This window comes from Nesoenas mayeri, assembly GCF_963082525.1.
Source record: "Nesoenas mayeri genome assembly, chromosome: 17".
NCBI classification, from domain to species: Eukaryota; Metazoa; Chordata; class Aves; order Columbiformes; family Columbidae; genus Nesoenas; species Nesoenas mayeri.
In genome coordinates this window covers 638,157-664,653 of record NC_137565.1, presented here as the reverse complement: position 1 = coordinate 664,653, position 26,497 = coordinate 638,157, and the positions used below count along the sequence as shown (strand labels likewise).

At 51.1% G+C, this 26,497-nt stretch overlaps 1 protein-coding gene across 1 annotated transcript in view; it reads left to right on the top strand.

Moving 5' to 3' along the window:
• The window catches only part of LOC308047252 (fibrosin-1-like protein), a gene marked incomplete at its 3' end in the record, with an annotated part of 121,205 nt that extends 106,035 nt beyond the window's left edge, over nt 1-15,170 (top strand). The window contains exons 2-4 of the mRNA XM_080355614.1: nt 5,651-5,919; nt 14,166-14,197; nt 14,926-15,170. Of these exons, the coding sequence (XP_080211740.1) occupies nt 5,651-5,919; nt 14,166-14,197; nt 14,926-15,170 (546 nt within the window). The remainder of the gene's footprint in view (nt 1-5,650; nt 5,920-14,165; nt 14,198-14,925) is intronic.
• Nucleotides 15,171-26,497: the final 11,327 nt, after the last annotated feature.

Sequence of the window (26,497 nt, the reverse complement as noted above, 5' to 3'; positions counted from 1 at the left end):
CTCGTCCATCCGCAGTGGTTCAGGCGATGGAGAGAGGGGAGCAGCTCTGCCACGTTAGAACAGTAACCTTTCTGGCCTCTCTTTCTAAACTGTTGATCTCTTTATAAAAGAGGATTTGCGCTGCTGTTCTAATAAGAGTTGTAAAATAATATATGTGTAATTAGAATTTAATAATGATTTGTGTGACTGGATCTACAGCATAAGCTGGTTCAAGTGCTTGTGTAACCTTTGCATCGTGTTCATTATCTAATGTTGAAATAACAGCTGGAAGTTGAGAGACTGACATGCAGTTTTAAAATTACAGAGCTTGAAATTGCTGCTGTCTGTAAACATATGAAAATCTATTAATGACCTTTGAGCTCTCTGTAACAGAAAATGTTTTGTAGCATAGAATACATCAAAATTGCCTGCTGCTGTAGTGGATGTTTCGCCTCTCTCAGTGATTGCCTAGGGAATAAATGAAGGTTCCTTTCCTGACACAGATATCAGAATATTTGGAGCTATTCTAGGAAGCCCTGACGATACATGGAAACATTTGGTCGCTTGTCGTTTGTTCTCACACACCAATTGTAGTGAGGAGCGCGTGGTGTGCGCAGCCCTGGCCAGGGGACCACGCTGCGGTGGCGGCAGCCCGAGTCCTGCTCGGACAAGGTGAGCGGGCAGCAGCTCTGCTCCTGCTCGGACAAGGTGAGCGGGCAGCAGCTCTGCTCCTACTCGGACAAGGTGAGCGGGCAGCAGCTCTGCTCCTGCTCGGACAAGGTGAGCGGGCAGCAGCTCTGCTCCTGCTCGGGCAAGGTGAGCGGGCAGCAGCTCTGCTCCTGCTCGGGCAAGGTGAGCGGGCAGCAGCTCTGCTCCTGCTCGGGCAAGGTGAGCGGGCAGCAGCTCTGCTCCTGCTCGGGCAAGGTGAGCGGGCAGCAGCTCTGCTCCTGCTCGGGCAAGGTGAGCGGGCAGCAGCTCTGCTCCTGCTCGGGCAAGGTGAGCGGGCAGCAGCTCTGCTCCTGCTCGGACAAGGTGTTCCCAGCGGTGTGTTTGAGGAGTAGGGGCCGAGGGGGACACCGATGTGCTGGCCTGAGCTTTTCATTGGCGCACGTGACATTGAGATATTTAGAAAATCATTTCTGTCTTGCTAGAAGTCACCTCGCTCAGAGTTTCCCCCCTAGGTTGAAGTAATATCTTATGGGTAGCTGCTCCTCCTCCTTTATGTTATAGGATCTCCACTTGCATTTGCTGCCCGTTCACCATGTTGAATTCGAATCAAGGGTGGAATGGGCTTCGTTTGGCACCACGGCTGCATTTCCACTGCTGCTTGCGGGCTGAGGGCAGCTAGTTTAGTAACTAAAGGTGTGGTTTTTTTGTCCTCTGCACCCTCAGCACGCTCGAGGTTTTTCATATAGCTGTGTGGGGTTTTTGCACTTTTTTCAGGTTCTTTAAGTGCCCCCTCTGTATGAAAGGTGTTTACGGGGCCAGCCTCCCCCTGCGTGCTTGCTGAGATCTCCAGAGGATCGGGGCAGAGCTGGAGCAGGCTGAGCAGACCCGCAGCGGCGGCTCCAGCGCCGGGGGTTGATGTGCGCCCGTGTGGCTCCTCCAGGCCCCGCAGACAGCGAGGAGTCTGCTGTGCACAAGTCTCTTGCGGTGGCGTTTTAGGGGTGAGAGCAGTCTCATCCGAGCCGAGGGCCGTGCACCTGTGTCACCCACCGCTTTATTTATACACCAAGCGGTGTGCATCTTGAGTGTCTCGGGAGATTGCAGCTGTGCCTTGGTGACAGAAGAAAAATGGCTTTTCAGGAAGGAGTGTTCCAAGTGATTAAGGGTGTTGCCACCTCTGCTGCAAGCAGAGATGCAGTTGCACAGCTATCTTGGGCCAAATAGCAATGAAAAAGATTAAAGCTTTTTGTTATGAACTCTCAGAATCTGCTGCAGAGTCTGGGTTGCCCGCTTGGGTTGCCGGCCTGTGCTGAGGTCTTGGCCAGTGCATCCTCACTGCTGCTGGTGTGCGAGACATCTCAGGTAGAGCTGGGAGAGGTGCCACAGTTACATCTTCAACTGAAGTGTTCTTTGATACCTGTACATCCGAATGCACGAATGGAGAGATAGAATCTGTATGTTTTGTGGAGTAACTGCTGGGAAAGAGGCTCTAAAGAAAAGCCTAATTCTTCCTTATCTTGTAACCACGCAGCCAATTAGAACCATCTGCTCTCCGTCTGTGGCGCAGACAGCCGGGGGGCTGCAGATGGAGAGGCTGTAGCCTGCCCTGGAAGGTGTGAGAGACGTTCCGAAGTGAGGACAGGTAGGAGACAACCCTGGAGCACTGAGCAGTAACGAACAAAATAGTTTTGTGTGTTCTGGAACAAGATTTGGCAATCTCCTTCCTGCAGCGCAGAAGAGAGAAAAGCCTTGGATCCACCAGCCTTCCCTGCAGAAGGGACTTGGCGGTGCTGGCCGCGAAGGGGTGGCCGGGTCTGCTGGCTCCTGGCTTGGGCAGAACCCCACGGCTGGATGGATATGAAGACCTTCTGACTCCAGGGCCTGAATGCAGACGCTGACGCTGTGCGCGCCCCTGGGCTTTCCGTGATGTGCAAATAATTGCTGGTCTGGGCTTGTCTGGGGGGAAGGCTCCAGCGGAGCGGTTTGTCAGAGAGCCAGTCTCACCTGCCGGCTGAGATTTCTGGATTGAAGTCAAGGTACATCAATAAACATTGTTCACTGCAGTGATGTACTGTATGTTCTGTATGTGCTTAAATTTTCCAGCAGTTGCCTGTGCATAAGCACAGATGCAGGTCCAAAAATAGCAAGCTCTAGTGCTAAGTGAGGTCCCCAACTCGGAGGTCATAAACTTCAGTAAAAGAGCAATCGCTGGAAGGCTCTTTTAGTAGAGTGAGTAGAAAGGAAACAAAGGAGGCAAGAACAGAAAGCCCATGGTCTCCCTCCTGCCCTGTGCCTGGGGCTGCGGAGAGCTCTGTGCTCAGCACCGCGCAGCCGCTCTGGCCGGTCAGTCGGAGCAGGGGGCTCAGCGTCCCGCCTGCCCGGAACACAAACCCTGGGAGCCGCGTCCTCTGCTGGGGCGGGAGGAGCGGGACTGCGGGACGGGCGTTCTTGTCACGGGGCCGAGAAGCGCGGTGTCTTCCCCATGGCTGCCCCAGGCGTGCTGGGAGCTGGGGACACCTTCGTCCTCCTTCCTCCTCCTTCTTCCTCCTGCTCCTCCTCCCTCCTCCTCCTCGCTGGGGGCAGCGGCCAGCACAGCCTCGGCTCCCAGGCCTTGGGTCTTCATTCACGGCTCTTTGGAAAGTGCTTCAGATTCTTGGACGCGAGTGGCACTCCAAGTGAATGCATTATTTCCTTGGCTTTGATCCAGCTATGACTGTATTCCCTGAATTAATTTTGTAGCAGCTCAGTGGTGAGACAAACCTTAAATCTCCTCACAAAATGGGGATTAAAGCTGAATTTCGAAGTGGGGAACTCTGTCGGATTCAGTAGGGGGGAAACACAGATTTCCAGGCTAGTTGTGTGGGGAAGTGAATCTTCTAAACCGTGCGGTGGATGTGCTGTGGGTGCTGAGGGAGGACTTCCCTGAGGCATTAACAGGGCCCAGTCCCCACGTAAAGCCAGCTGCAATTAAACCCAGCCAGCCATTTGCTGTGTAATGTTAGACACCGAGCCAGGAGTGTTGGTACCCTCGGGTGGCGGCGTTCTCGGCCACAGGCTCCTCTCTCCCTTCTCGGGGCCCGTGTCGTCTCATGCAGCGTCTTCCATGGGGCTCCTGTCACGTTGCGGCTGCATCTGGCGTTGTGAGGTGCACGGTTTTGGTGACTTCTGTTTGTGATGTTTTGCTGAGTATCAGTTAACAGGTGTCACTTCCATTGCTCTGGTTTCTGATTAGTTACTAAAGCTCAACATTTTGATTTCTGCCTCAGCAGCTTCCCAGTGAGTAGGACAGCAGGACCTTCTTTCAGTGGTACCTCGAGCTGCTGCTTTGGGGTGTTATCTTAAAACTAAAAACCAAAGTGAGCAACTAAACATTAAGTTCTGTTCCTCATTTTATCATTTATGGAGAATAATGCCAAAATGATCTTGCTAGCTCTTTCACTTGTTGTGGACTTGGCAAGCTGCACTGTGTTGTGGTGTGTTCTGGGGGCTGTATCTGTGGGGGTTTTGGAACCTGCCGCGCGCCGTGTGTTTGGAGAGGAGGCCGCCAGCACACGGCGCCCGTGCGGGTGTCCGGAGATCGGGGCTGCCCAGCCGTCTCTGAGCCTGCGCTGGAATAGGAAACACTCAATGTGGTTTATCATTCCTAGTCAAATTCCGGTGTCTCTGGGACCGTGACGTGTCATCGGTCATCGTCTGGCTGCACAGGGGACGGTAACTTGAAGCAGCGAGTGATTTGGAGTGGAATCAGCATGTTGCACACTGAGGCAGTCAATCCACTAATTAAACAAGAGGGAGAGGAAGTAACGTAGAGCAATCAGATCACCAGGGCATTTCGTCCTGATCTCTTATTTTCTTTTCTGTTGGGCTTTAGTTCTGGGGAGACCAGAGCGCTACTGATTTCCTGGAGCTCTTTTGCTGGCGGTGAGCGCGCCGGCCAGCGGGCCGTGTGGCCAGCGGGCCGTGTGGCCAGCGGGCCGTGTGGCCAGCGGGCCGTGTGGCCAGCTGTGTCTCAGGGGTGCCAGCACGGCCAGGGCAGCTGCTGAGTCAGCAGCGGAGTGTTAGAGACGGGGGTGAGGCATTCCGGAAGATTTGTGTGGCTGCGGTTGACAAAGTTGGCAGGGTAGGCGGTGCTTTCAAGGTACCTCCTAATCTATTTACCTCACATAAAAAATTGGGATAGAGATTCCACAAAACATTCCAAAAAGACTTTAGCTTTACCCATGACCAGTTAGTAAAAGTCACCAGGGAAAAATTATCTAGCTGTGGTGAACTAATGTCACAGTGATTCGGCATATTATTTCTCCAACTTTTTTCTGCGTGGTGTGTGTACGGGGAAGGGTTGATACCTTGTCACCAAGAGTTCGGTTTTCAGTCCTCAGAGACGCCAGGGCCAGCAGTAGTAACTCGCTCTCTGATCTCTCTTTCTACGTTAACTGTCATGACATGACTGCTTAGATTCTGTGTTATAGTCCTGACTCGGCAGACACTTAACACTTAGTGCTCAGCTCTGTTCGGTGCTTCGATCCCATTGATCTCTGCTTATTGAATGCACGGTGGGCTTTGGAGGCTCCGTTCTCCCTGTGAGTGCTGCTGCGAATCGGACTGTCGGCCCGAGCTGGGGCTGGTATGTTGATTTTTGAGATCAGAAGCAGAAGAAAAGCCACCTCTGCTTCAGTTAGCAGTTAAAGGCTTTCCTTCAGGATGCTGATTTGTTCATGCGCTGTTGACGTATGGTTCCTGAATTAATCCGAAGCAAACTCATTTTCATAACCAGTTTCCAGCATCTCTGAAATTAATCAAACACATAGCCTGCAGAGTATTCATCCTAATCTAATCTAAAATTACTGTTCGCATTGTGCGTGCCTAATTATTCATCTTAAGTCATCTCTGAAAAGAACATGCTGTCCTGTTTGTGTTTGTGTTCAATATTTATACTGCTTTATGCTTAAAAGTAGTCTCAAAGAACTTAAAGAACTTAACGTTTTTCGTTTTTCCTGCGTTACAGAAGGACATGTCACTAAAGCCTCAGGAGCGGAAGGAGAAGTGGGAGAGGCACCCAGGAAAGAAACCTCGAGAGTCCGAGAACTGCGTGTCTGCCGAGCCCGGTGAAAACGGCCACCCCAATGACGCGGGCAGCTCCGAGAGGGAGGCGGAGAGGGGCAAGGAGCGCATGAAGAAGAAGCTCCCCTTGAAGCCATCCAAACAGGTGGGAAATCATTTCTCATCTGAAGCGACGGTATCGTGGCATTTGGCCACCAAAGTGGTGTGCTGCGGGTAGGTTGGGGTTGTTCATGTCACTGGCTTCTCTGGTAACTTGTGCTGGTGAGAAACACCGTCCCTTACGGGCCTTGGGGCCAGGTGCGGCAGTCCGGTGTTGTGGGCAGGTTTCATAAGCTGCAATGGCAGACCGGGTTTGCTGGGCGGTGTAGGCAGGAAGGAGCAGGCCCCCTGCAGCCGCGAGCGCGGCCGTTCACACGCAGGCTCGCGGCCGGCGCGGTCCCGCCGGGCAGCGGGACGGCCCGCGGGTGACCCCGCGCTCGGTCAGCGCTTTCACACATCCACACATCCACAACAAAACTTGCCCAGTTGTCCCTTGTCCATTAAGGTGGTGCCAAATGGCAGCCAGTGGGAAGACCAGCACACTTGACCCTCCAGCGTTTGTTCGTGCTAAGAAATACGCTACAATGGAAAACTATTTCTGTTATTCTTTGTGATGCAGAGAAGAGAGCTGTTTAACCCCAGGACACCTTCTGTTCTGTGAGACCATCTCTGTGTGTGTGCCAGACAACAAGAGGCTGAATTGGCTGGGTATTGGCAGTCTTTTTTCAGACTTCCAATATTTTTAGGATTTGAAAGGATCACCAAGGTTATCTGATGTAACCCCCTGCGTAACTTCTCCACTACATACGATCTTCTGTGATTGTGTTGTAGCGTATTTGTTCAGAAAGGCTCACCGTTTTACACTGGAAATGTTAATGGTCTGCTCAGGGCCCCGCTCTCTGGGGGTTTGTCATTAACAAATGAGCAGACTTCTGTCTTCTTCCTTTTGATTAAAAACATAGTTGGAATAATTCAGTATAAATGAGTTGAGTAAAGATACGAGTACTTTTCTGCTTATAAACGTTTAGGTAGCAAACCCTGTCACCCTGCACTCCTGGCAAAATATTTGCCAGATTTGTTTCTTTTAACTCCCCAAAGTGATACGAATGTTTGTTTTTAGACTCATCATATGTAGTTAAAACGTATCAAGTTTCTTGTTTGTTTTTGCTGGTAGTTGAGTGATAGGGTTTCAGTTCCCCCCTCTGGTCACAGGTGCAATGGATTTGTGTACAAATAATCACTCTCCGATCCAGCAATCCTTGCGAAGCACGCGCTGAGCTGCACAGGGTGGCTGACAGTGACACCGTCAGCGTGACATTTCAAACTGACCATCAAGTAGTTGTGGCTGCTGGGGATTTCATGACACTTCCTTAGGAACTTTGAGGGTAAGAGGTGTTGTTTTGCTGGCCCAGCTGCAGTTTCTGTAATTGTGTGCTGCTGCCTTCGTTTCCCAAGCATTTAGATTACTTGTGTTTCAGCTCTGAGAAAGGAGGGGTGGTTGTGTGTTTCTTCTGGCTAGTGTTTGTCTGCCGTCAGTGCTTAAATAGGGCGTTTGCTGCCACATTCATGAAAACCTCAATTCATCTTTCATTGTCTAACCTTTTTTTTTCCTGTAAGTATAAGTAACAAACTCCGAATCGAGCGAGGCTCATGCACAGAAAGCGTAAAATAGAACCTGCGATGAGTGACTCATTAATAGCCTCTTTAAACCAGTCACAATTAGAATTCATCTTCTACTGAAAGGGGAGTTTTTAAAATACCTTTTATTATCCTAGCTGATACAGTTATGAAAACCAGACAAATTTTCAGGTCCGTAAGGTTGATGAAAGTAGCAGCAAAATCTCAGCTACATAAACTAGGCTATTCTTATTTCAAGCTAATTATGCAAATGATATAGACCAGTTCAATAATTTTTCCTTCTTTTAATAACATGCAACTCACACCAGAATTCTGGCACCTCCCGCCACGCCGTCTAGACAAATTGGCTGCAACGTTAAGTTTCGTGGAATTTGGGGGTGATTTTTGCATCTCAGGGTTATTAAACGCAGGTTTATACCTAATTTGGAAAGCTTACTGTAATTAATGCTAATTATATTGAGATGTTGCTTAGAAATTACTGTTCAATTTGAAGCTTTCCTTATACTCTCATCCCTTCTCTTCACAATGCTACTGAATTGTCATATTTTCTGTGCAGCCTCCTCTAATAAATCAAATTGGGCATTATAATGATGGCATTCTGCTAATCCCTGTAGAGAGGTGCAAAGTGGTAAGCTGATCTGAGTGCCAGGTTGTCTGCTTTGTTTAGAAAATTAGATTAGTACTTCCCTCCTTTTGGCGGAGCATCCAGGTTCCTATTTGGTTCTCGTGCAGTCAGGGTCGGGGGGTTGCAGGACACAGTCCGTCCTTTGCAGCCTATTACTGCAACTGCCTATAAAAATCATTCAGAGACATTTATCTCCTGCTGTAGCCAAGCAGAGGGAACAAAGGGCATTTCAGATAGTCACAGGTGCTTTGGTGTAAGATTTGTCGGGGTTTGGGGCTGTTCTGAGCGCCTGTGCGCAGGGAAAGCTGCTGTGGCGGGAGGCGGCGGAGCCACTCGCAGTCGTCAGGGTGCGTCCAGGGGTGAGAACACGCTTCGGTGCAGCCAGCGTGGCCGTCGGAAAGCTCGCCTCTTTGGAAAGGTGTAGTTGCCTCCAACATGGGAGTGTCTGGGGCGTTTCTCGGGAGCTGTGAGCCTGCCCCAGCGGGCTGTGGGAGCGGGTCCCGCAGCGCCTGCGCACGGGAGCCCAGCGCGTCTCTGAGGGTCCCTCTGTGCTTGGGTGCATCATTTACTTCGATTACAAGGTAGATGCAAGATGAAACCTCTTAGTTCCAGTTACGCTTCCTTGTGTTATCCTAAGTCGTTCTAGTTGTTGGAGGGTCACCCTTTGAATTTTGAGTCTGCCTTTCATTAGCCTTGGCTGAGCTGTTTTGCTCTTTGCTGGTTCATTCTTGGAGCTGCTTATTCCTCTGGATGTGTGAGCAGCCTGGGGCCATCTTGGGTGTAGAACAGTGTTTTTTCTGAGCTTCAGCACCCACTGCTATTTCTGTATGTAGATGGAAAGTGAGCTGACCTCCTTCTGAAGAGAGCTGCTGCTGGTAGGGAAGAGTTGCGGCTATTTCAAGTCAGCTTAACCTCAAGCTCTTTGGTTAGTCAGCTCAGGAGCGTCAGGGTGCAGGGAATGTGTTTAGATGTTAAATGTGCCTGCAATAACACTCTGTTTTGCAAATAGTCATTTGTCATGAAGATGAGTGTCTTACACCTCCTCCTTCCTTTTCTCACCCACCGTTTAAAGCACCCAAGATGAGGAAGAGTCTCAGAGAAGCCGAGGAGAACAGGCTGGCGTAGCACGTATTCAGTGCTCAGAAGCAGCGTGCTGGGAGGAAGGGGCAGGGAAGGCAGTGCTGTCGTGCTGACCGGAGCTGTGGCATCTCTGTGACTGCGCAGAGCTCCCTGGAGGGAGGGAATGCTGAGTTAATCCTGGGGCCTCGCTCGCTCCCAGCCTTTGTCAAACTGCCGGGCACTATTGATGATTAATGTATACTGTTGCTGTGGCTCTTGCTGGACTGGAACTGCTAAATTACATTAACATGTTTGATTACCTATTCGTGCGATTTTTCTGTGATGCTCATCAGCTCGTTACCCAACGTTCGGTGATGAGCGCAGCGCCCTTCCCTGACCCCAGGAGAGCGCTGCTCTGGTGAGTGCTGAGCGGGGCCAAGGGCGATGTGCTGAGGTGTTTTCCAGCCAGGATCGCGTTGTTTCTTCTGATGTCTAGGTGAAAACTGATAGGTTACGTACCCTCAGCCCCATTTTGTGTGGTCTTGGTGGTATCAAAAGGCTATTGGGAGTTTTCCATCTAGAAACTTGTCTGGCTGATGAAATACCGTATGTGGAAGAATTCCTTTGGCATCACGCTGCTCGTGCTGGTGTTGGGCAATACGAGCATGTAGCTGCTTGACTGCTGTTTCTCCGGATAATGATAAATGGCAAATGGAAAACTCGATGTGCTTTCGAAGGCGCTGGAGGCAGCGCGCTGGCCTGGGACGCGGAGCTCGGGGGCTGAAATGCACCTTCCCTAGCTCAGGGTCGGCGGCCCTGGGGGAGAGTGAGTTGAAAATAACCTGGGCAGTCTACGTCTGTAGGCCAGAATACAGATATGGGTGTGCTTGTGTCTTCATAATGGAGCATTTGGGAGCTGAATTGTGTCTAAGAAGGTCTAAATATAATGGTAACTTATTCTATTGCCTTAAGTACCTTAGGCTATTAAAAGCAAATGAATTCTAGGCAGCCAACGTGCCAAAAAATAAACGAAAGGTTGCCTTTAATGTGGGTTTTGGGGATTGGTTCTGTTTGGTGTGTGCTGCTTTGGTGTTTGCGTTTCACTGCTTTTGAACACTGAAATTATACAACCTGTTTCTTTTTGTTTCTAATTGATGTTACCCTTTTTGTTAGCAGATATTGTTATTCAAATGTTCTTTGAAACTAAACAACAAAGCAAAAGGAAAAAAAATGTCCATTTTCTTTTAATCAGGAAGATGTTGCTGCGTGTATTGCTTAAAACCAGAATCCATTTCTACCTTTGTAAATTCTTGTACCTACAATTTGGACATGAAAGCTCTGCGCCAATTAGTTTCAAGTACGCGTTTATGATGGCTGGGAGACTTGTGTGGTTAACCCCGTGGACTCCAGCCGGCTCCCTGCAGCTGGGGAGCGGCCGCACTTGGTGCTTGGTTCCCATTGCTGGAGCCAAGGATGGCGATGGAGACCTTGTATGCCCCGGCGAGGTCTCCAGCCCAGCCTTGCCCAGCCCTGCTCACGTTCGAACGTGGAGCGGCCTCGCTGGCTTCCCGGCCCCAGAAGGTGGCGGTGCCGCGGTGGCCGCGGTTCGGCTGCGCGGGCCGCACAGGCACAGGTGGCCGGGCCGGGCTCGCCGGTGCTGATCTGCAACCGCGGAGACTGCACAGCTGCCCGGGAGAGCCCTGGGGAGCAGCCCTGCAAAGTACCGAAATGGGCAGTACAGCGTTTAGTCATTAGGTTTGCTAATCCGAGGCCTAAAATCAGCCTCATTTCAATCAATAGCAATCTGTTTGCACTGTCAGGAACTAATTTAAAAATCTGCTTTAAGTTCTGGTTAGGCACTTGATATTCTGTTCTCTGCATCAAAGCAGAGGGGAAGCAGTGAGCATAGCACAGCAGCAGCAGGAGGAGGAAAAACCCTTTGTAAATAAATACTGGATGTTTATTTCCCAAATGAAACCCTGCTATTACAAAGCAGCGCTGTTGTTTTTGCTAAATTTATCCAAGAATTTGTTGAGATTCCTGAAGTGGCTGCAGAGCCCACTCTGCAACAGAGGGAGACTCACAGTGTGTTTGGTTTCTGCAGTTTCTTATAAACCGTGCACAATTAAGGTTTGTGTTATAGATGTGGCAGAGGTAACTCCATCCCAGGACTGCAGCCACTGCACAGCTTCCACGGCAGCTCCGTAACCTACTGTGCCTAGGAGTAGTGCAAACAGTGCCGTAAACCCCGGGGAACGGCAGCAGGAGAAGGCCTTTGTTTAAGCTGGAAAAATGTATTTCAAACCTTTCTGCATTTCTGGCAGGGAAACGTAAGTTGAGAAGACCCTGTTTGTTAGAATTGGGGTGGAAATCCAGCTGTTTTTAGACCAACACTGCAGCATGAAGCAGAAGCATGTGTCAGATTTTACTACATTGCAAGTGTTATTTTCTGATGTAAAGTGTGTTTTGGCTGCTGAAAGTGGTGTATGTAGGAGAATGTGGCTTTTCCATGCATGTACTGAAATACTTACTCACTCCTCTGGACCAGCAGGCTGCCCTTTCCCAGGCGACTCTCACTTGCCAGTATTGCTGTTGCGCGCGCCCCCGTCCCTGCTCTTGCTCAGGCATCGGTGGCCGTGGGGATGGGGACGCAGTGTCTTGGCAGGGCAGGCCGCTCCCTGCTTTGTGTATAAGGGTCACAACGCTGCTGTGGTGGTGTCGACCCCGCTCTGTTCAGAGCCGAACCCCAAGGCTTTGCCCGCAGCACTTGCTTCTACTTCCTTTGTCTCTGCTTTTCTGCTTCTCCAGAATTCCCATCTGTCCGCATTCACCTCTCCCACTGCAGAGCACTTGGGCATCAGCAGCGTGTTGAGGCCTCCAGATGGCTGCTGGCATTGCTGACACGCGTTAGAGCGGGTCTAGAGAGCACGGTGATTAAAGCCCTGGATGCTACCGGCGCTTTCTCTGCATTGGGGCTTCCTACACTGCATCTAGCGGAGCTGAACCACAGTGTGTTTGGGGCCTGTGTCTCCGCGGACAAGCCGCGATAGCCGCGGGCCCGCGAGGGGCGGCGCAGCACGGCCGGGAGCTGCAGACCCGCGCGCTGTGTGAGCGAGCGATCCGGGCAGGCGCGCAGAGCAGCTGTCGTCTCACAAACGCATCCCCAGCGAGCGGGGAAGGCTGGGCCTGACACTGCTGCTGTTTTCAAAAGTAGAAAAAGTCGGGAAATTGAAGTGGTAGGAAGAGAGTTGAGTCACCGTGCTGTGGCGTACGGAGTCGGTGGTGCGTGTCTGTGAAGAATCACAGCAGTTTTAAAACTCTTGCAGATCGCCTTTAACTTCTCTGCCTGCAGTTAGATGGCTGATAAGGACCTTAGGTTACATTTGCCTAAATAAAGCCTCAGACGAGCAGGATAGAGAGAAACAAAGCAAGCCTCTCTCTTGCTGGTGTTCTGTAAGTAGCTGTGAATTAATCTCATTACAATGGCTTCTTTTGAAAGGAAGAAATAGAAAGGAGATTTCGTTGCTTACAAGTTATGTGGCATCAGACGCAGAAAAAAAGGTTTTTGGTGGTCATTGGTTACATCCTTATAAAAGAAGAGCTAAATGGACTGTAATTTAGAGAAAGGGATTTAATTACATGAAGTAATTTACAGGAAGCTATAACCACTTGTGTCTTTTTCTCTGTTGAATTTAATTGGTTGACACAATGCACAAAGTCCTCTTTATTTTCCTTCTTCCCCCCTCTCACTTTTTTGTTTATTTGCTTTTGGAAAAGACGAGGCACCATGATGGAGCGCTTCTGTTGTACCTGCGGAGTTCAGCGAATCGAGAGCCCAGCAACACGCGGCTGTTCGCATGGTGCTCCGTGTCCTGCCAGTCCTGGGCTGTTGGAAGAGGTCCAGGGCCTTGGCTGGCGGGTTTTCTTGTGCACCCCTTCCTGACCGTGAGATAGGGTTCAGGTGTCGTCTGCGGCTGTGCGGAGCCCAAGGTTCAGGTGTCGTCTGCGGCTGTGCGGAGCCCAAGGTTCGGGTGTCTGCGGCTGTGCGGAGCCCAAGGTTCGGGTGTCTGCGGCTGTGCGGAGCCTGTGGATGGGGTTCTCCGGGGTGTTGCGCAGGCGCTGCAGGGAGGGCTGGAACCCAGAGAGAGCTGAGAGCAGTAGGGCCTTTCACAGGTTGTGTTTCTGGTTTGCACAAGATGTTAGGTTATTCCAGAGTTATTCCATCTTGTTTTAAGCACTATCTCCCTGATGTTTTAGCTAGCTTTGCACAAGGGTTTGGCATCTGTGAGCTAATTGCAGCCCCCACTCTTGGGCTTGCATAGAAAGTCTGTGGTAAAACGTGAAACCTATGGATGGCAGCAGGTGGAGTTCCTTTTGATCATCCCTGGAATTTTGGGGATGATCACAAGCATTTTTGTATGTGTGAAACAAGCACAGTGGATGCGGATGGATAATATTCTTCCTCTAGTGTGCTTGTCACTATAATAACTAAACCATCTGCCCAGGTCCAGTCTAAAGCTGAGCTGGCCTAAAACAAACAAACAAAAGTCTTTAATGGGATGCTGTTACTGCGACCACGCAGAAGCTGTCCTTGCCTGCTGCTGCTGTACGTGTCGGTGTCTGCGAGAGGCGGCCGGGGCGGCGGTGGGGTCATGGCAGTGGCACGGCAGCGGGGTCGTGGCAGTGGCACGGCAGCGGGGCGGTGGCAGGAGTGGCAGCGGGGTCGTGGCAGTGGGGCGGTGGCGGCAGGGCAGCAGCGGCGGGAGCGGCGGCGGGGTCGCTCCGGCAGTGGCCGGGCTGTGCCCGACGTCGCTGCGTGGCCCCGGTCCGGCTCGCCTGGCTTCCCTCCTGGAAGCGGATCAAAGACGGTGCTGTTTCCACTGCTCAGCCGCTCTGGCCTCACAAACTGCAGCCTCGGGCAGCGTTCTGCACATCGCTCGACCTCTTTTCTGTGTGGATTCTTAAGGGAGCTAATTTTCATACTTGTGCCTGATGGATGCTTTACACAAGCTGTTGAGAATATACACAGCTTGAGTACGTACAGCTTTGGTTTGAAGACATCTCTTAGGTAAAATAAGCACTTGTTTTTTCTCCGCAGTCCTTCAGGCAAGGTTACTAGTAGCTATTCAGGTGAATGCCATTGCGCTATTTATTTGGCAAAGTCGGTTCATGAAACTCATGCTATATCCTCTAATGTTTTGTCTAAAAGAAGCTGAAGAATCAAACGAAGTCAGCGGGAGTTTGTGGTAGATCTACAGCTCTTCCAGGCTTACTGGTTGAGAGAGTCCCAAGGCATAGTTGGGTATACATGCACCTTCTAACTCCAGCTGAAACACGCCCTGTCTGTGTGTAGGTTTTTGCAGCTGTTAGCACTGTAAATTGATCCTGAAATTTTTCTGAAGTTGAGCCTTCAAATTAATTTATTGGGGAAAAAAACCCTAGCAAGGAGGATATTTCCAATGTGAAGTTTAGGAGTTACACCTATGAACTCTTCTCATAGTTACGTACAAAAGTGGGGTGTTTTTGAGTGTGTGAGGCTTTTTTTCATGGCTTCCTCTCAATTTCGTTTCTTTGCAGTTGGAGTTTTTGAGATTAGAAAGCGAAGTATTAATTAGGTAGCTGCTGGGTCTTGAACATTAGGGTCTAAAGTCAGTTATGTAAATATGTGCAGGGTTTTTCATTTAAAATGAAATCATTTCTCTTCACCTTTCCCGCCCACGTACCACTTTCTTCTGGTTAACGGCTTTGATTTCGGCACTGGGGAAAGGAGCACAAGCTCAGTTCTTCGGCTGCAGGTCCAATGCCAGCTAAAGCTGAGACCAGTAACAGGTTTCGTTCTGCACTGTTTCCTCTCACAGCCCTGCTTGACTCGTTGACACTGAACAGTAAGAACAAGGAAAAAGCCTTTTCTGGGGGAAGCCTTGTCCACTGGAATGATATTGCTAAAAGAGTCCAGGCCGAGGTGACGGGCCGCGTGGTGGATGCTGCCCAGGCGGCCAGAACGACAGCGCTGAGGAGCAGTCCTGGTGCTGAGCTTGCCGCCTCCCGCACGGTGGTGCTGGACCTCATGAATTGGCTTACTGATGGTTCTCAAAACTTTTGAGTGGCCGCAGGGCAATATTTTGTAATGTCACATGGCATTTATTTGCTGTAGTGCCGATCCTGGGCATCTTTTCAGAGTTCGGGTCTCAGTCCCGCGAGGCCGAAGCTGGAGGTCGTCTGCTGCGGGTACATCTGCAGCTTCAGCATGAAAAAATGAATGCGCTTTCCTGTTATTTTTCAGCTTGTATGGAGCAATTTCAGTGTATAAAGGTGTAAATGGGGATGACATGAAAGAAGAGTCATATTACAAGTGCTGCCTGAATCGAGGGTTTTTTAACTTACTCCTCATGTGTACATGTGCTCTTTTTCTTCCAGGTGCATACTGCCAAAACCAATAGTCTAAAAATAAAGAAGTTATTCTTTGCTTACCACATAGGAAATAATCTCTACAGCAGAGAACAAAGTCTAGATCCACAAAAGCCGAGCCCCGTTCTGAGAGGCTGGGTTCGGTGTTCTCCCAGCCTGTGTCCGTGCTGTCCTGTAAGAGGGCGGCAGCGCGAACCGGGGCAGCCGGGGACGCGGGGCACATGCCAGCTCTCACTGCTTCCCTGGTTTCATCTCTTGCTTTCCTTGCCACTGGCTCGTTTCGTTCATGAAGCAGCTTGTAATTGAGTGTTTGACAAAGAAGTGTTTACAAGCAGTGTTTCTTGTGCATAACTGCCTAGCTGAGGGGAATAACAATTTGGATCTGAATTTCAGCTCTCCTTTGTCACTGTCGGATCAGCGTCGGTGGCAGCGCTGTCTCTGCTTAAAGAGAAAGATGGGTTAGAGGTGTGCAGGGCGTGGCGCGGGCAGCGCCTGCTCTTTGGAGACGCTGGTGATGGGTCCTGGTGGCCCAGGCTTGGTCTCTGCTCGTGTCTTGGCTTGGAGCACAGCGAGCTGTGTGCTGGTCACCATGTGTGGTGACTTCTGGGTTTCGAGAGGTAGGAACCTGCTAATTTAGGGAGAGTTTTATTCCATGTGAAAGGTAACAGTTGGAGTTTTGCCAGTTTTGAAGCCTTCTCTGGCCAGTGTGTGGGGTGAGATTCGGTAGCCTGTATCTGTCCTGATCGGGAAGTGTGGTCGGAGTTCATTGTCCATGGGTTGAAGCCTACGGTGCGGATGGGACCTGTGTTACCAAAAGAGAGGTGCAGTTCAGCTGCCGCTTGGAAGCAGAGGACTCGAGGATCAGGCTTTTCAGTTCAGGCAGCACGTGGGTGTTTCAGCCGTCCATGCCAAACCCTTCTGCAAATTGTGCCAGCTGGGCAGGGTGTGGAGGGAACAGAAGCAATGAAGTTATGCATGAGTAAGGAACAGCTCAGGCTTTATTTAGACCCATTAGAGGTCATTTGCAAAGGGTACTTTTTTTTTCTTTTTTAGGGGGGGGTGTCTTTCAAAGGGGCTTTTCATCCCATTTGCAGGAATTACCATGTTGAATCATAAGTGATGGGAGCTGGTACGTGGTGAATAAGCAGAATCTTCCTCCGTATCGCGTAAGAGCCGGAGGCGCCCGGAGCTGCGGTCCCGCGGGTGGACGCGGCCGTTCCTGACGTCAGCGCCCGCACGGAGAGGGAAATCAGTCACAGCATACGAAACAAGAGCCATGTAACCGGCACGAGTAGGAGTGGTACTCAGCTGTTTGCCCAATGAGATGAACAATTCCTGCTGCTGGAGCGCAGGCAGAAGTCCCTGGTATCCAGTCTGCTCTTCTGGGGGTAGTTATTGCTCAGCGCTCGATACCGATCTGTTGAGCGAAAATGGATAAACAGTCACAGCTTTACTGAGAAACCAGGAGCAGGTTAACACAACGGCTAAACTGTTGGCAGCATCTCTGAATTAGCGGTACTGCTGTCGGAGTGCTTAGACTGCAGCAATGAATTGTTAAACTCTTGCATAAAGACCATGGTATGCTCACATCCAGAGAGCTTTTTATTTGTCCTCGTGCGAAGCAGCTGTGCAGGTGTTTTGTGAAGACATCTTCCCAGCCGCTTTCCCCTCGTTCTGAGTCATCCCTGTGCATCGAGTAGCTTGGTGAATAAACAGTATGTTTTTCTGTGCCTGTAGGAACGCTGGTCTCTTACAGTCCTTCAGCCAGATATTCCCTCCCCGTTTACCTGACTTGTCGAGAGCAGAAGGAGAAGAAAAATGCCTTCATGACAGCTTGTTTTTTCCTTTCCTTACAGCGAAGCAAAGGAGTCAAGGGATTGTTTTTCCCCAGACTCTGCACAGCAGCACCAGGGGCCTCTAGGAAATTGATCAAGGGACACATTTGACCTTAGGGCTGCTTGTTAGAGAACATTGTTAAAGGCACGTTGGAATAGCAGATGTAATAAACTCTGCATTGTCTCAGAGAAAAAAACCAGTATGTTTTGTGAGGGGTTTTTTGTGTGTGTGCATGTTATTTACTAGGAACTGAATTGTCTGGCAACCTTGGGTCACCTCCAGCGGGCAGAAGCCTGAGGCAAAGCCAAAGGCAGACAAGTTCCAGAGCAGGTTGTATGGGAACTTGACAAATACCTGCTTGTTATTGTTTATTGAAACTGAGAGCACAGGCAAGAGTCGGGTTTATGAAAAGTTATCTCATTGCAAGATGCCAAAGCAGCGTGTGTGGTGCCGGCGGTGCCGGGCGGCGAGTGGCGCTACTGCTGGGCCGGGGCCGGCAGGGCGGCGCTCACCGCTGGGCTGGGGGCGGCAGAGTGGCGCTCACTGCTGGGCTGGGGGCGGCAGAGCGGCGCTCACCGCTGGGCCGAGGGCGGCAGAGTGGCGCTCACCGCTGGGCCGGGGCGGCAGAGCGGCGCTCACCGCTGGGCCGGGGCGGCAGAGCGGCGCTCACCGCTGGGCTGGGGGCGGCAGAGTGGCGCTCACCGCTGGGCCGAGGGCGGCAGAGTGGCGCTCACCGCTGGGCCGGGGCGGCAGAGCGGCGCTCACCGCTGGGCCGGGGCGGCAGAGCGGCGCTCACCGCTGGGCCGGGGACGGCAGAGCGGCGCTCACCGCTGGGCCGGGGACGGCAGAGCGGCGCTCACCGCTGGGCCGGGGCCAGCAGGGCGGCGCTCACCGCTGGGCTGGGGGCGGCGCTGGAGCTGCTCTGGCTACACAAACTGGTGGCTGGGGGGCTTGTTCCAGAGCCGCGTCTGGAAAACAGGGAGCTGGCTGCTGCTCCAGGCTCGTGGACACGGGTGAAAGAGACGCTCTCACGAGAAATGACCGCCACAAGGATTCAGTTAGTTGAGAGCCGAAATCCCGGTGGCTCGGTGATGCCATGTGCTCCGCACTCACTTCAGCTTTCGCATAAATCCCACTTACCAGTTTACTTTTATCTCCATTTTTGAATTCTGATATCTCTTCCTAGAGTAAACACGGTTTTTCTGGTTTGGTAGATACAGGCAAATAGAATGTGCAAGCTGCTACAAGATGTTTGTTGTGTTCCACTAATGGGACTCAAAATAGGATTTCTGATCATTTCAGAGACTTCCTTCTGTGGCATCATGTGCTTATTTTCCTGATGGTTATTATCTATTTATTTTGGCAGACTGTCCTTAACTTACACTGGCAGTGACGGGAATTTGTACCGCTGCAGCCGCGTGCCTTTGCAGATCGCAGAATATTGCGACTTTTTTGCCGTATTCAGCACCGAGTGACTTAAATCGACCAGGTATTTCCTGCCTTCCCGAGACCTGTGGGAGGCGCTGGAACGGCTGAAGGTGTCCCTGCGCACACAGCGGGCTGAAGGGCTTTAGCAAGTCCTTTTATGCAACAAAGGCTGTGAATACAACTATAGAAATGAGAGTTCATTCCTTGTTCAGTATTGACGTACTTGTTGACTTTAAGCTTGTTCTGACAGAACTGGGATTCAGTCAGTAAAACTCTGTCTGTCCTTCCTACCTATCAACGAGCTCTTCCCAGCGCGGAACCGTGTGTGTTACGATGGAGGTCCAAACAAGTGCTGTAGTCTTTTTCACTATCAGGTACTGGCTTTCACCTGGTAGTCACTCTGCAAGGAATTAACTACTAGGTCACGTTTTTATTTCTGATTTGAATAGGAATCTTGATCTGAAGCATATGATGGTAATTAGTATCCATGTTGTTTGGTTTTATTTTGATTGGGTTTTCTTTTCCTGTTTTGAGACGCTGCAGACCCATAATTTTAAAACCATCTTCCTCCTCCTCAGAAAGAACGAACTGGCTCTGGGAGAGGAGAGGCTGCGTCCTTGCCAATAGACATAATTGGTGCAGTTGTTGAGGTTAAAGGATTTATGCTACCGAGTTCTGTCACTGGTAAATCACTTAACCATCTTTGTCTGGTTGCTGATCTGTGACATAGAGATAATAATTCTTACTTCCTTTTAAAAACTCTTGCAATATACAGAGGAAAAGTAGTTGGGGACATGATGACTATTTTGTTACCATAAAGGAGAATACAAAGCTGTTTTTGCAGCCTAAAGAAGGAAGGGAGGAGGCCATTGCTGTAGGAGTCTCAGTCCTGCTAGCAAGGTTGAAGGGATTAGTCCGAAGTCGTGACTTGACCAGATGGGGAAGCAGCACTGCCACGTGAGCTCAGGGCTGCCCCACAGCTGGTCCAGCTGGAGGACGTCGGTGGGGCGGCTCCGTCTAACCCGGTTCCGCACGGGGCCGTGTGCGTGCACCACGTCGGGTACCGGCGGGATCCAAGATCCTGCTGGGAGGCGCTGGGCACAGGTCAGTAACCGAACCCGCCAGGAGCCTTGCGCAAAGCTCCGGCAGCTGCTGAGGATGATCTAATGCTGGTGTTAATCATCGTCTCATGATTGGGAACTAGGTGTGAATGCTGAGGGTGTTTCCACAGTACAAACCCAGGGAAGGATCTTGATAGCAAAGTCGCTGGGCCAGTTTTCCAGCCTAAGCATTTTTCTTAATTATAAACCCTCCAAAGGTCTTCCAGGGTGAAGAGCTGGTTAGAAATACTGAGTGTATGGTTTTGTGGTTTTCTGTCTTTAGTAACTGGCTTCTCAGGAAGCTTTAGGAAGGAATAGATTCTCTTATGTGTGCTTGAGAGAGGGCTCAGGTATCTCTTACTCGGAAATAGCCCACCTGATTATGCAGCTTAGAGTATGAGATGTATGTAAAGCTGATTGTGATGGGCTAAAAAGGGCTGGCAAACCCTGGCTTGCCAAGAAAAACATTCTCTTCAGTTCAGTATGAATTAATCTCTCTTATTCTTCCCAGCAGTGGGATTTGTGTGCATACTGCCCCTAGTTCACAAACCCAGACCCACACCTGCTGTGTTCTCCTGGGAGGCCTGTGCTTTTCGCTGCTGCTCTGGGCTGGAGGGGGCAGGAGGGGTTGTCATGGTGCAGCGGGTGCGAGGATGGCACATCTGTGGCTCGGGGCTCTGCCATCCAAGACTTCCCCTTGCACAGGATGGGAGGGGAGCAGCAGCTGCCAGCGAGTTGTGCTGGCACCTCCAGTGTTGCTGGGTTATGTTCTGTTTTCTGGAACTAAGCGGAGAATGTTCCAAATTCCTGAAATTCTCTGTGCCCAGCAAAATCAGGGGGAGTGTGGCATTAACGGCTCTGTGGATGATTGCTTAATTTAGCAACAACTTATGAATATTCAGTGGCAGAGGCTTCAGCAGAGAGGAGGCACAGGGATGTAACCCGCGGGGACCAGGCTCGTTACCCCGGGCTGCGCTGTGCCCCGTGTGCTGTGCCCCGTGCGCTGTGTGTGCCCCGTGCGCTGTGCGTGCCCCGTGCGCTGTGCGTGCCCCGTGCGCTGTGTGTGCCCCGTGCGCTGTGCCCCGTGCGCTGTGCCCCGTGCGCTGTGTGTGCCCCGTGCGCTGTGTGTGCCCCGTGCGCTGTGTGTGCCCCATGCGCTGTGTGTGCCCCGTGCGCTGTGCGTGCCCCGTGCGCTGTGCCCCGTGCGCTGTGCGTGCCCCGTGCGCTATGTGTGCCCCATGCGCTGTGTGTGCCCCATGCGCTGTGCCCCGTGCGCTGTGTGTGCCCCGTGCACTGCCCGGAGGGGAATTCTCACCGTGTGCTCGTCCCTGCGCCACTGAACTGGCACAGCGCTTCGGAGATGGGCCCTGGGAGCTGCCCATGTGCAAGTGGGACAGTCAGGCTTTGTGCGAATGCATGTGCATGTCTGTCAAGTTTACTCTCGCAGCTCAACTGTAATTCATTACATAAAGCCTGTTTGCCACGCATGACTTTAAATATCCAGAGGCCAGTCCCATGCAATAACTCCAATGTGGAGTTCTAATACAGCGAGGTAGGGGCTGCGGTTTCCTGAAGGTCTGGGCACAGAGGGTGGGTGTGCATCGTGATGGGGATCTCGCTTCTGACCAGTGCTGGAGCTGCCGTGATTGAAGCACCAGGAGTCAAGTGACTTGTCAAAGGTTGCACAGTGAGGGAGCGACTCACTGACATTCGATACCGGGAGCCTTCTGTTTCCCAGTCTGCTGCTGATTTACACTTTCATCCTCCGGTACACGTAACTGCCGCTTGAATTAGCTGTGACACATCTTCACATCAGTGTAAAATTATTTCAGGTTAGACCTTGAGAAGGGAATGTCATTCCTTCCACAAACACTGCGTAGGTTTAGTCCGTTCCCACCTGGTTCGTATGCCAGTTCAGCACTGCTGACTAATAAATTACAATTATTGAGGTATCAATTCATCATGTCTCAGCGATGGTGCTGCCTGTTCCACTGCATTGACCGAAGCCCTTTGCTAGCTGGCTAATGTACTGCAGTTCTACTCTTTCTTGTCCTGTAATGATAGGATCCCTTGTACCAATTTGAATCCTATTAGATTGCAATTAATTTCTCCCTACTCCAAACTGAGGCTGAGTCAAATGCTCTTCAGTGCTGAGCTTACCACACGGATCCATCAGAAGGCTGAAGTGCTAAGAAAGAACCCAGCCTGAGCAATTTTTTGACCTGTGCCTCATGTTTCCCATCTCCCCTGATTGCAGTACTTAGCAAACCAAGTGCATCGCTTCGGGAGCACCAGTGTGAGTGAGTAAGAAGGAGAATATAACCAGGTGCTCTAAGAATGAATATCAGAAAGTGTAACAGCTGCAGAAAGTTGGGCTTGCAAGGGAGAGATACCTGCCGTCCGATCTGAAAGGGGTTCACGTGCGCTGCGCTGGGGTGCTCTGCTCTCAGGCTTGCTGAGCTGGCTGTTCCGCAGCGAGGCATTTAATGCATTTACGTCGTGCTGCAGGGTCCCTGGAGGAGCTTTGCTGGGTGTCGTGGGTGCGGGAGCGAGGTGAGGCCGGGGCTGGGTGCGGGTGGTTCCAGCAGCAGCCGGGGCGCGGGGCTGGTCCGGCGGTGCAGCGGGGGCACTGCAGACTCCTCCTGCGGGGAGGAACGCAGGGCCCTGGAGTCCGTGGGGGTGTGTCAGTGTGCTTCTGAAGCTCTGGCTCCATAAACCTCCCAAGAAAGCCAGAGCACTCTGCAGTCACCCCGAGTGTGGTAAAAAGGCACGTTGCTCCACTGCGGAGAACTGAAAACAACGATTGGGGTAGAGCCCCCGTCGCCCTCCTCGCGTGCCGGCGCGGCTCAAGCTGTGCTTTCACTGCAGAAACGGTGGAATGTCAGCGTGCAGCCAGAAAACAATAGCTTGGTTTATGGCTTGAGCTCAGATTTCAGAGGAGGACTTGACTGCACTGTCACAATGCGGTTTCTACTGGATAAATTGATCCTTGGAGGCAAACTAGATTAATACTAGGAGGAGACAGATTTAGAATTTACCCTTCTCTGTGGTTTCTATAAACTGAGAAATACTTCTGGACTCTTTGTTGCTCTAGCAATTTTCTCTCTGTTGGATGATGACCCTTTCAATAAGTGGTCATCCGCATTGGATTTTTCTGACTCAGAGCTTAAAAAAAGGGGTTTTTTATTGACTATAGAATTCCCATTCTGTAGCTTGACCTCTCTGTCGGCTTTCTTTGGAGACTCTACAGAGATTTCAGCTAATGCCAGAAGAAGCCATTCACCTTTTAAGCTTCCTTTTCCCTGGCTCATAATCTACATCTGAGCGAAATGTAAAGCGTTGTGTATCTGATCTGCGGGGCCGGGTGAGCTCTGGGCCCCGCGTGCCCGGCGGCCCTGACGCTGCTCTGCTGAGCGCACGCCTGTTGCTTTACTTTTTCTTTACTTACTTTATTTTTACTTCTAGGCTGTTATGACCCATCTGTTTCTTGCGGTAGGTGGTAAGAGAGATTTAATCAGATTTGCTGTTGTCATACGTTTGGATACATGTTCACATGTATGATTAAACGAATAATCCGTTCCAGTCTGTGCGCGCACAGACCTGGGAAGCAGCAGCGGCTGTTTCAAGGTGGAGGTGATGCCAGACACATACATTAAGACAGTTTCTACTGAGCTATAATTCCAGTATTTAGTTTGCCAAGCTGAAATGGTTTTATCTCTAACTTTGAGGTGGACTCTATATATACCATGTGCTGATTTTCTCCTTAATCAAAGTAGTTTTGTTCTACTGCGCAGATTTACTGTGTCTTACTACTGTAAGTGGCTAAAAAAATACCCCTAAACGAGTTCTTGAAATGACTAACAGTTGGTCTTTGTGTGTAGTTGTGGTTTTGGGGTCTTTCCCCTGGAAAGAAACATTTCATCTCAAATTTACACTGCCTGAAAATCCCCTTTGTGTTCTAACACAATCATAAAAGGAGAAGGGGCAGTTTCTTGATGACACTACTCGAGTGGGTACAAACAGCCTGGGTCATCTCAAGAGCCACATATGGCCTTCGGCAGGTTATTGAAGGTACTTTGCTCCTTGCTGTTTCATGTCTAAAACCAGGCATAATACCTTCGTATTGCACACAGAAGTTGCGAGTTGACATTTTGTGACCATTATTACTCAATTACTGATGAGAGGTTTGGATAGCACGTAATGGAAACCATTCTGACCTTCCGTGTGCTGGTAGCAGGAATTTGACTTTCAAAGACTCCATCAGAACAGACCTAATATAAAGCTATTAAATCTACATCTCAGATTTAAAGAAGAAAACAAGTGTAAGTGCTCTTAGTTGTGGGTAAAGGGTACAAATGGCAGGATCTGGACCCCATCTAAGTGTTACAAAATCAAGCTTAGGAAACTGAAGGTCTCGGGAGCGCCTCGCTGGGGCTGTTGGTGGGGATGTCGCGCCGGGCTCTGCTGTGAGCTGCGCAGGTGCGCGGGGGGACGCGCCAGCCGTGCGCGGGGGCCGAGGGCAGCCCGCGGGAGCGTGGGCATCGGCGCCCGTCACTGAGAGACAACTCTGGACGCTGGATCCCCTCATTTTCCCTTTAAAAAACTCCAGGAAAATAAGAATGCAGGGATCAGGCCCCAGCTGAACTGGCGCTGAGCTGTGCCGTCTGTGGCGAGCGGTGCCACTTGGGAAGGGAAGCACACGTGCGTGGGCTGAGACAAAGCTCTGGCCAAGTGGCTACAGAATTTACCTTCTGTCATTGATTTCTTAGCCTTCTGCAGAGAAGCTCAGAATTATTACTGCAGTTTGCAGGTGGAAAAGCTGAAGGCAGGCTCGTGGTGAGTGCTGGGTTACTTGTGGGATCCAGCAAGAAACAGAGTCCGGTTCCCCTATGTTCTGGTATTCTGGGCTGTGTTTCCTCGCTGTTACTGAGTCTGTATTACAAGTGGAGATAACTTTCAAGAGGGAAACCACAGCAGAGCAGTCACCCACACAGTGGTGTGTGAGCTTGTTCCTGCACACGGGTGGTAAGTGCTGGGAGTTTGCACCGTAGGAAAACTGCGGGTAAACGCTGATTCACGTTTTTAAGGGTATCCGCTGCGCGAGCGGGGACGTGCTGGAGTTGTCTCTGTGCGTGTCTGCAGGAGGAATATCAGAGATCCAGTTTGTCAGGGTTTAAATTCATGCCAGAACGAAGACAAGAGAACAGCCAAAGTGGAGGCTTGTGCTGTGGCTAAATTCCCGTGGTGCATCGGTGAGAAGGTGAAGAGAATGCAGACCCAGCGCTGAGGCTGCGTGATGCAGAGGAACGGGAAGGGAAGCCGTACGCCCTGCTGGTGGCGCGGATGGGAGCAGCAGCAGTGAGGACTCAGGTCTTTGAGAAAGCTCCGGTCGTAGGCGGTGCCGAGGGAGTCTTGTCTGCACGTCAGGATGCTGGGACCTCAATCTAAAACGCTGCAATGAACTGTCCGAGAAGTTTGCGTGTAGTCTGCTGAACTTTCTTGGAACAGAAGTTGTAGAAAGAAAACGGAACTAGGACAAGAAGCTGGTTAGCAGCTGTCAGCAAACCCTGGCCGAGCGGTGCTCGTGTTTTAGGTGTGTGTTCCGGTGGAGCGCGGGCCCTGCCGTCCCAGCGCCCCTGCGAACCGCCGTGTCCCGGGTGCTCCCGCGTGCGGCGGCTCCGCAGCTTCGGGACTTCGCTAAATAGGTATGACACAAACCACAGGCCATCCGAGCCAGTCAGACCCAGTCTGGAAGAGCTGAAAGTATGACAGCATGAGTAAGTACATTTGAGAGTATCAAAGAGCTATAATAATGTGGATAGCATTACATTAGAAAACCAAGGTGGGAGGATTACATGAAAGCAAAACACACAGACAGGCCCCAAGGGGAGACCATCCACCACAAAGGATAATTTCCTACGGGATTCAGACCCAAGAGCACATTCCTCTGAGGCTACTTTAAAGCATCCAGGCGAGACATCTGAAGAGAGAGAAATTCATAATGCTTTTTTTAAACAGCCGTGTGTAGTTGGAGCAGATGCAGCGGTGCCTGGTCTGCAGCTCTATCCTTTCGTCTGGACTCCTACGTGTTTTCCTCCCTGTGATCTCCTTCTCTTTTCCCCTCCAGGGAGAGGAGAAGGGAAACATCTTTCATCTGTGTTTTGGTTGTGCTTTTGCGATGTGGGCCGCGCTGGAGGGGGCCCAGGGCGCTCGCTGGGACCGAGCGCAGGGCCCGCAGCGCTGCCGCGGAGACGCGTCCATCGCCCAGTGCTGCTGGCAGGCCCAGGTTCAATAACTAGCATTCCGTACTTCCAGCCCCCCGTCAGCTGTCTGGAACAGGCGCTGTTTACAGCCCTTTCCCCCAGACATCCTTTGGAGTTGCTCAATCCCACATGAACTTGTTTATGTGCCTATACATGTAGTGTATGTATACATTAACATGAAGGATAATATACAGCCTTGGGCACAGCAGGTTTAGGCTCTTTGCAAAGCTGTTAGGCCGCTTTGCCCTTTAGGGTTTGTGTGAAGCACCAGGAGGGTGATGCTGGCCGAATTTTCTCGGTTTATGGCCCCAGTCCTGGTGAGGGCAGCGGGGCCGCGCTGCGGCCGGGCACCGTGGCTCTGGAGGGGCGGAGTGTGCGCCGCTTTCACACGCGTC